We start from the raw sequence: 9,884 nt of genomic DNA, 5'->3' as shown, positions 1-9,884 counted from the left end.
CATCTTTGTGGTTTTATCTGCCTTTGGTCTTTGATAATGGTGATGTACTTATAGAGTTTAGGTGTGGGTGTCCTTTCTGTTTGTTAGTTTTCCTTCTAACAGTCAGGACCCTCAGCTGTAGGTCTGTTGGAGTTTTCTTGAGGTCCACTCCAGATCCTGTTTGCCTGGGTATCAGCAGCGGAGGCTGCAGAAGATAGAATATTGCTGAACAGCAAGTGTTGCTGTCTGATTCTCACTCTGGAAGCTTCGTCTCAGCGGTGTACCCCGCCGTGTGAGGTGTGAGATGTTGGTCTGCACCTAGTGGGGGATGTCTCCCAGTTAGGCTACTCAGGGGTCAGGGACCCACTTGAGCAGGCAGTCTGTCTGTTCTCAGATCTCAACCTCCATGCTGGGAGATCCACTGCTCTCTTCAAAGCTATCAGACAGGGGCATTTACCTCTGCCGAGGTTTCTGCTGCTTTTTGTTTAGGTATGCCCTGTCCCCAGAGGAGGAGTCTATAGAGGCAGGCCGGCCTCCTTGAGCTGAGGTGGGCTCCACCCAATTTGAGCTTCTTGGTAGGTTTGTTTACCCACTTAAGCCTCAGCAATGTCGGGTGCCCCACCCCCAGCCTCACTGCCACCTTGCAGTTAGATCTCAGACTGCTGTGCTAGCAATGAGGGAGGCTCCGTGGGCGTGGGACCCTCTGGGTCAGGTGTGGGATATAATCTCCTGGTGTGCCATTTGCTAAGACCCTTGGTAAAGCGCAGTATTAGGGTGGGAGTTACCCGATTTTCCAGTTGTTGTCTGTCTCAGTTTCCCTTGGCTAGGAAAAGGGATTCCCTTCCCCCTTGCACTTCCCAGGTGAGGCGATGCCTTGCCCTGCTTCAACTCTCACTGGTCGGGCTGCACCAGCTGACCAGCGCTGATTGTCCGGCACTCCCCAGTGAGATGAACCCAGTACCTCAGTTGAAAATGCAGAAATCACCTGTCTTCTGTGTCACTCACACTGGGAACTGGAGGCTGGAGCTGCTCCTATTCGGCCATCTTGGGTGTGCCCTCTTATATAGTATTTTTAGATATTTTTAGATTGGTACATTTTTCAGATTATTAACCTATAAGATTGCCTCAAATGGCTCTTGTTTGTTCTCATGGCACAGCCTCATGGTCTGAAATAATTACAAATCCTGGCTTCACCTTGTTTTACTTTTGCCTTTTATCCTAGTTAGTCTAATATTTATATTGTCATTACTGTTCTATTTTTGTTTCCATTTACCTGATGCATCTTTGCTCAATTTTTTATTTTTAACCTATTTTCCCCATTTACTTCTAGAGAGAAGCAAGGAACTATTGAATGTCCTAGAAGAATAGTTCACTGTAAATCATCATCTCTAGGATGATACGTCACTGAGGCAGTCTCTTCTCACAAATTCTGAACAAATTGAGAAGTCCAAGCAATGACACACAGATGCCAAAATAGCACCTTGATACTGTCAAGGCTGAAGTGAAGATGTAGCTTACTGTAAAAGCAAAATTGACCTATAGGAATTAAACTAACCTAACCTCCCAAGTCTTAGGCAATAATTGAACCAACCACCTAAAGTTTACAGCATGGGGCAGGCAGAGAGATTACCAAAAGGAAAAGATGGAAAATCTTTTTTTTTTTTTTTTTTTTGAGACAGAGTCTCGCTCTGTTGCCCAGGCTGGAGTGCAATGGCGTGATCTCAGCTCACTGCAACCTCTGCCTCCTGGGTTCCAGTGATTCTCCTGCCTCAGCCTCCCGAGTAGCTGAGACTATGGGTGTGGGCCACCACACCCAGCTAATTTTTGTATTTTTGGTAGAGATGGGAGTTTCACCATGTTGACCAGGCTGGTCTCAAACTCTTGACCTAGGTAATCCACCCTCTTTGTCCTCCCAAAGTGCTAGGATTGCAGGTGTAAGCCACCACCCCCAGCCAAGTTTTAGTTAATCTTTACAAAATCCAGTGAGGTACTTATATTCCCTTTTATAGATGAAGGTATTGAGGCTCAGAGTTTCAGTATCTTGCCCAATCTGTAACTCCTATATAGAGAATGAGAAGACATTACTCTAGTTTCTTACCTGCTACAGTAGGGTTATACATACCAAGTACAGTTATTCTACCATAATGTTTTCTTTATTCTATTTGCAGAGGTGCTGATAGTGAAAGAAGGTTTAAGTTGTCTGATCTCTCTATAAATTCCACTGAATGTCTACATGTACATTGCCGAGGATTAGAGACCAGCTTGGCTGAATGTACTTTTACTAAGAGAAGAACTATGGATTACCAGGATTTAGCTGATGTGGTGTGTTACACACAGAAAGCAGGTTGGTGGAGTATTTGCCAGTTATTTTCCCTTCCTTGAAGGTTGTTTATTTTACACCAAGCCTATAGTAAACAAATGATTGATGCCTAGTTGCCAGTCACAGAGGCAATAATATAGATTATATCAAGTTTTGGGCTTTAGAACCTAAATTGGTGCCTTTCCCCATTGTACCATTTGCCATTCAAACATTGCCTCTCTACAGGTTCATAAATGGGAAGCAAAGTTACCTAACTCCCCTTGCTTCATTTGATCATCTGGATTAAAGTTACTATAGCAAGCACAAGTCAATCAAACATAAGAAGAAACCTCAGCATCTCCTTTAAAAGGGCCAGCATATATGAATTTATTTAAAACCTTTAAGTGACCACATCGGTGCCTCAGTTTTCAGGCAGTCATTGCCACTTTTCTCCCCCTTCATGACACTGGAATATTTTAGTCATATGTGTAGTTTTAAAGACCAAACCTATACCCATCCCTTTTCAGTGCTAAAAACAAGTACCATCAAAATGTAAACAAATGGCACTGCCCAAGCAAATCTTGGGAGTAGGGGTGAGGATGAGTGTAGCAGCATGAAAGAAATAGGTGGAAACCAGTGTTTGTCAGTGTCAGCATGTACTCTTCATTCCTCCCCATCTCAGCAAATACAGACTTTCACAATAAATACTGACTTTCAGAGATAATAAAAGAGCCTCCATAAGCCAGCTTTGACATTTATTTTCTGTATGAGTCATATATACTATGTTGATAACACCGATACATTTTATACATTTTTTTGAAGTTTAACTTTCTCTTAATGACTCAGTTATCCCAAAAATCTGATAAAGATGTCATGCCACCACTCCATAAATACATTTCACAAAGATAATTTCTGCTTTACAGATTCTCCAATGAATGACTCCTTTCAGTGCGTGAATGGGAAATACATTTCTCAGACGAAGGCCTGTGATGGTATCAATGATTGTGGAGACCAAAGTGATGAACTGTGTTGTAAAGGTAGACATAAATCTAGCCTCTAAATCCTCTACATTCATTTTTCTGACTAAAAGAGGAAAAACAACTTTACTATTGAATTTCAGATTGTGCCTCATTCAATTTTAAGGAATGAAAAAACCTCTTCTACTTATGTTTGCACAGCATGCCATGGCAGAAGCTTCCATTGTAAATCGGATGTTTGCATTCCAAGCCAGTATCGATGCAACGGTGAGGTGGACTGCATTACAGGGGACGATGAAGTTGGCTGTGAAGGTAATTTAAAGTCTTGGAGTGACTTTTTTCATTATTGAATCCAGGGATTCTGAAACTTTTCTTTAGGTAAAGTATAATCTTAAGGGGACTATAGATGGGTGTAGCAGTAGGAACACTGAGTGGGCATTTGCAGAACTATGGAATGTTCATCTCCCCATATTTTCATCCACTAAATATCTACTTGTTATTTCAAAACTTTCTATTAAAAGACGTTCTCACTGCACATACAAAAAATAGACCATTAGAACCAACCCCTAAGTACCCATTTTCCACCTGCAAGTTATTGATAGTTTGCTCATCTTGTTTATCTCTCTTCCAATTTGTTTGTTTGTATGTATGTTTGTTGGAGTATTTTATTTTATTATTTTATTTATTATTACTTTTTTTGAGGTGGAGTCTTGCTCTGTTGCCCAGGCTGGAGTGCTGTGGCACAATCTTGGCTTACTGCAACCTCAACCTGCCAGGTTCAAGCGATTTTCCTGCCTCAGCCTCCCAAGTAGCTGGGATTACAGGCACCTGCCACCATGCCTGGCTAATTTTTGTATTTTAGTAGAGCAGGGTTTCACTGTGTTGGCCAGGCTGGTCTCAAACTCCTGACCTCAGATGATCTGCCTGCCTCAGCCTCCGAAAGTGCTGGGGTTACAGGCGTGAGTGACCGCACCTGGCCTGTTGGAGTATTTTAAAGTAAATTTTAGATATCATATCACATCATTTATATGCATCTCCAATGATAAAAGCACTATATATATATATAAAAAACCATTCTCTCATTAGTATATCTAAAATCTATTTTAGATATAATCACTATATTAATAATTCACTAACATCATTTAGTAACAGCCATGTTCAAATTTTATCAACTATCTCAAAAATGTCTCTTTTGAATGAATATATTCAAATCACGATCTAAAAGAATCTCAATGTTCTGTTTGGTTATTACATTTTTAAAGTCTTCTTTATTCATCAAGAGTTATCTTCCCCACCTCCCTACCCCAATTTTGTTCATACTATTAATTTTTTTTTTTTTAGAGAAACTGAGTCATTTGCCTATAGGATACTTCTTATTCTGGATTTAAAGAGACTTGATTATAACCAAGGTTTTGAGCTTCAAGTCAATGACAAACTTTTTTTTTTAAGAGCAAGGTTTAATATCTTAGGCAAGAATTCTTTTTATTTTCTTTTTTTAAGACATAGTCTTGCTCTATTGCCTAGGCTGGAGTGCAGTGGCACAATGCAGGCTCACTGCAGCCTCTGCCTCGTGGGTTCAAGGGATTCTCCTGCCTCAGCCTCCTGAGTAGCTGGGATTATAAGCGTGTGCCATCATGTTTGGCTAATTTTTCTGTTTTTAGCAGAGACAGGGTTTCACCATGTTGGCCAGACTGGTCTCGAACTCCTGGCCTCAAATGATCTGCCTGCCTCAGCCTCCCAAAGTGCTGGCATTACAGGTGTAAGCCACTGTGCCTGGCCTTAGGCAAGATTTCTTGATGAGTCTTGCATGTATTTCCTATTACACATAATGTCTTCGTGTCTGGTTGTCCCTCCTCTAGTGATGCTAAGATGATTATTTGATCAGCTTGGTGTGTCCATTTCAAAGCGCCCCACAATATTTTGCCTAATGGTTTTAGCAGCCTTTTAAATTGTTGCCTACATCCATTTTGTCAGTAGGGGCTGTAAAATGGCAATTTTTAATTTTATCATGCCTTCTGCACTTATTAACTAGAAATCTATTGAGAGGCAGAATAATGCTTAATTCTTTCCTTTTACTTACCAAGTTTCAAAGCAATGAGTTGGTGTTCTGGATACGTTATCTCCAATGGTGAAAAATATTCTTATGTACCTATTCTAGGCTATAAGGACTGACTCTTTGCTTCCATCAGTGCTTTCTGGAGGAAAAATCTCTTTATTATATTTATTCATTTACTTGATGAATATTTATTCAGTTGCTACTATGTGTGCCAGTCCCTGCCCTAGGTGCTGGGGTTCCATTAGTGAATAACATTTCAAAAATCCCTGTCCTGGCCAGGCTCAGTGGCTTACACCTGTAATCCCAACACTTTGGAAGGCATGTTGCTGGGATTACAGGCATGAGCCACTGCACCTGACCTCCTTTTATCTTTTTAAAATCTATTTCAAAAACACATTTGGCCAACTATCATTGTTACTTCAGTTTACTCTTATTTAGGGATGAGCTCTGCCTTTGCATTTTAGTAATGCTTCTAACTATTAAGTTGTACTGATCTGAAATTTAATAATTTGTGCATATTTTATTCAAATCAAAACGATCTCTTTGCTATAGTGAGTTTTTTGTTTTGTTTTTAGCAGTTAGACATCCTACAATTCAAGGTAAATCTATTCTTACAGAAAAATTCTATTACTGAAGAAAACAGAAATAAGGTGCGATGGTTTTCATGACATGTATAGTATATTGATATAGTGTGCATTTTTTCCCAGTTAAAAATTATCCTTTGATAAATTTTTTGGTTTTGTTTTTGTTTTCTTCAGGCTTTGCATCTGTGGCTCAAGGTAAAATTTTTATTACAATTTGGGGATATTAAAAAATTGAAACAAAACTTAGGTTCTATGGTCTTCTTATATTTTAATGTAACTGTTAATGGAGCATGATATGACCACATTTTAGCAATAACCCAGCCTGAACATTAGTTTAGGCATAGAGGCCTTTTCTCAGTGTGATAAACTCACTCTCACACACCCCATCCACAGCCTGCTGACCAAAACACCACCCAGAGTGGACTCTTCCCTGCCCATTTCACCTTTGCCGAATACCTTTCTCCTCTTCATTTTCCCTCAAAATCAAGGTAGTGCCTCAAGAGATTGCAACCGGAGAAAAGATAACATCTTTTCATGATAGCCATTTTCTTATTTACTTGTATCAGCCAGATGTCCCAAATCCTCTAGCTCTTTGGGACCACCCTTTTTAAAAATATTCATGCAAACGGCCAGGCGCGGTGGCTCACGCCTGTAACCCCAGCACTTTGGGAGGCCGAGGCGGGAGGATCACGAGGTCAGGAGATCAAGACCATCCTGGCTAACACAGTGAAACCCCATCTCTACTAAAAATACCAAAAAAAATTAGTCGGGCGTGGTGGCGGGTGCTTGTAGTCCCAGCTACTTGGGAGGCTGAGGCAGGAGAATGGCATAAACCCGGAAGGCAGAGCTTGCAGTGAGCCAAAACCGCATCACTGCACTCCAGCCTGGGTGACAGAGCGAGACTCCATCTCCAAAAAAAAAAAAAAAAAGAACTAGAAAAATATTCATGTAAAATGACTTACATCCCCAGTTCATATAATGTCAAAGTTCATGATCCTCCTCAGGATTTCTTTCTTTCTTTTTTTTTTTTTTGAGACGGAGTCTCAGTTTTGTAGTCCAGGCTGGAGTACAGTGGTGTGATCTCAGCTCACTGCAACCTCCACCTCCCAGGTTTAAGCAATTCTCTGCCTCAACCTCCCGAGTAGCTGAGATTATAGGCATGTGCCACCACACCTGGCTAATGTTTGTATTTTCAGTAGAGATGGGGTTTCACCATCTTGGCCAGGCTGGTCTTGAACTCCTGACCTCGGGATCCACCCGCCTCGGCCTCCCAAAGTGCTGGGATTATAGGCATGAGCCACTTCCTCAGGATTTCTTAGGATTTCTGAGGGACTGGCTAGCTCAAGACCACCCTTTGCTCTAAATGCCTATTATTTCACTGTATTCTCTCTCACTGGTCATTTTGCCCTCTGAAGCTGCTGTTCCTCCTCCTCCTCCTCCTCCTCCTTCCTCTGCTTCTTGTTCCTTTTTTTCTCTTCTTCTTTTTCTCCTCCTTCTTCTTCTCTTCCCTCCTCCTCCTCCTTCTCCTCCTTCCTCTGCTTCTTGTTCCTTTTGTTCTCTTCTTCTTCTTTTTCTCCTTCTTCTTCTTCTCTTCCCTCCTCCTCCTCCTCCTTCTCTATTCCTTTTTTCCCTCCCTCCCTCCCTCCCTCCTTTCCTTCCTACTTCCTCCCTAGTTTCAGATCTCAGGGGCAACGTGATGCGTTAATGATACTCCTCAGCTGCTTATACATGATCATCAGGGGTCAAGCAAGGTCCCTGTCTTGTTTGACTCATTTATGCTTCTTTATCACTATACCTTACTCCCGTTCCTCTCCCCCGATAGGCAGCCATTTTTAAGTGACTTAATATGTACGTCTTTTTGTTTGCATGCATTCTTATCCAATGTGTATTGTTATTTTGCAAGCATACATTTTTTATTCACATAGTATTGTGTTGTAGATCTGTATTTCCTTTTTTCTTTTCACAACTCATTACATTTTAAAGACCTGTCTGTGTTACTTTGTGTTCATCTAATTTGTTGCTTCTAACTGCTGCATAAAATACTCCACTGTGTTTATCTTGCACAATTTACTCTCCACTTTCTCAGTAATGGACTTTCAGCCCACAGTCATACTGTGATGAATATCTTCTCCTTAAGTATGTGTGGGAGGATTTCTTTGAGGCATCTAGCTGGGCATCTTCTTTTGTGTTGCTATAACAGAATACCACAGACTGGTGAATTTATGAAGAAAATAAATCTATTTCTTACAGTTTTGGAGGTTGTGAGGTCCAGGGTCACAGGGCCCACATCTGTCAAGGGCCTTCTTGCTCCATCATCCCATGGCAGGAGGTGGAAAGGCAAGAGAGCAAGGGAACAAGAGGAGTCCGAACTCACTTTTATATATAACAAGCCCGCTCTCACTACAACTAACCCACTCCCGAGATAACGACATTAATCTATTCATGAGGGAAGAGCCCTCGTGACCTAATCCCTTCTTATTAGGCCCCACTTCCCAACACTGTTGTGTTGGGGATTAAGTTTCCAACACATGAATTTTGGGGGACACACTCAAACCATAGTAGTAAGTTGAGTCTTGGAGTATGCATATCCTTAATTTGACTACTAGTGCCTGTCTGTTCTTTGGCAGTGCTGTTATATACCAGTCCTTACTTCCACCAATAATGCCTGAGGGTTCTCTTCAACCTCACCAACATCAAGCATGTTTCTCCCGCTGTCAAGTGATGGCATTGTTTATTAACTTGAATTTTTATATTAACAAATGATTCTGAGTTTCTCTTCATGTGTGTACTGACTTTTTAGTTTCATCTTCCTTTTCTTTTCTCTATCCTTTCATTGGTTCACATCCTTTGCTTAATTTTATATTTCTTTCATTGTAATCTTTCTTACTGATTTTGCAAGGGTTCCTTTTACAGTCTAGAAATTAATCCATTGTCAGTTTTAAACATTACAGATACCTTCTTCCATGCTGTCTCTCATCTGTTAACTCTATCCATGTGAGATTTGTTGAATAGAAATCCTTAATTTTTATATAATCAAAGATGTACTAGCTGTTCTTCTAATACCTAGTACACCTCAGCTTTGATTATATAAAATCAAGTTAATGCTGTTCTTCTAATACCTAGTACACCTCAGCTACACTTGACTTTCCCATCTTCCTTTGTTGGGTATTGAATGTAAATATTTGAGTCGTCTCTGAATCACAAGGGTGCTTTTGTAAATGCATCTGAGCAAAGCCTCTCTCTGCCCTAGAAAACAACTTAGGTGTGTGGCATAACGAACACTCATAAACCTGTCCCAAAGAGAACTTGGCAAGCTCAGTGACAAGACACAGGAATGCAGCAAAGTGATGCTGCCATTCTGAGCTATGCTATCCCCAGCCATATCCTCATCCATGACAGAGCAACATGTTGGTGGGAATTCGCCTTCAGATACCCAGGTCAAGGAAATATGAGTCTGTCCACAGAAATGTTCTAGGATGGCAGAGCAAAGATGAAAACATCTGGTATAACTTCAAGAAAAAAATCTAAAAAAAAAAGATTTTTTTTTCTCGTTTACTTCTGCATCCCAGATGCCTAATGCTAACCCATACCTGTACAAACTGAGAGGAGCCTTTTTCCTGTGAGCTCAGGACTCCCTTGGTCAGTGCTGATGACCGCTCCCTACCTTATGTAAACACCTTGGGTGGCTGGGTGCAGTAGCTCACGCCTGTAATCCCAGCACCTTGGGAGGCTGAGACGGGTGAATCACGAGGTCAGGAGTTCAAGACCAGCCAGACTAATATGGCGAAACCCCGTTTCTACTAAAACTACAAAAATTAGCAGGGCGTGGTGATGCGTGCCTGTAATCCCAGCTACTCGGGAGGCTGAGGCAGGAGAATCGCTTGAACCCAGGAGCTGGAGGTTGCAGTGAGCCAAGATCTCGCCACTGCACTCCAGTCTGGGCAACAGAGTGAGACTCTGTCTCAAAAAAATATATATATATATTTTAA

At 41.2% G+C, this 9,884-nt stretch overlaps 1 protein-coding gene across 2 annotated transcripts in view; it reads left to right on the top strand.

Annotated features, from left to right (window-relative positions):
- The window catches only part of CFI (complement factor I), a 54,671-nt gene that overhangs the window by 33,464 nt on the left and 11,323 nt on the right, over positions 1 to 9,884 (top strand). The window contains exons 4-8 of one of the 2 annotated variants that reach the window (XM_011970564.1): positions 2,148 to 2,323; positions 3,202 to 3,315; positions 3,457 to 3,567; positions 5,887 to 5,910; positions 6,070 to 6,090. In XM_011970564.1, coding sequence (XP_011825954.1) covers positions 2,148 to 2,323; positions 3,202 to 3,315; positions 3,457 to 3,567; positions 5,887 to 5,910; positions 6,070 to 6,090 — 446 coding nt within the window. The remainder of the gene's footprint in view (positions 1 to 2,147; positions 2,324 to 3,201; positions 3,316 to 3,456; positions 3,568 to 5,886; positions 5,911 to 6,069; positions 6,091 to 9,884) is intronic. The other variant, XM_011970565.1, reaches the window with a different exon arrangement.

Source organism: Mandrillus leucophaeus, unplaced genomic scaffold (genome assembly GCF_000951045.1).
Source record: "Mandrillus leucophaeus isolate KB7577 unplaced genomic scaffold, Mleu.le_1.0 Scaffold956, whole genome shotgun sequence".
Taxonomy (NCBI): domain Eukaryota; kingdom Metazoa; phylum Chordata; class Mammalia; order Primates; family Cercopithecidae; genus Mandrillus; species Mandrillus leucophaeus.
The sequence above is the reverse complement of the archived record's forward strand: the minus strand, read 5'-3'. Positions and strand labels throughout refer to the sequence as shown.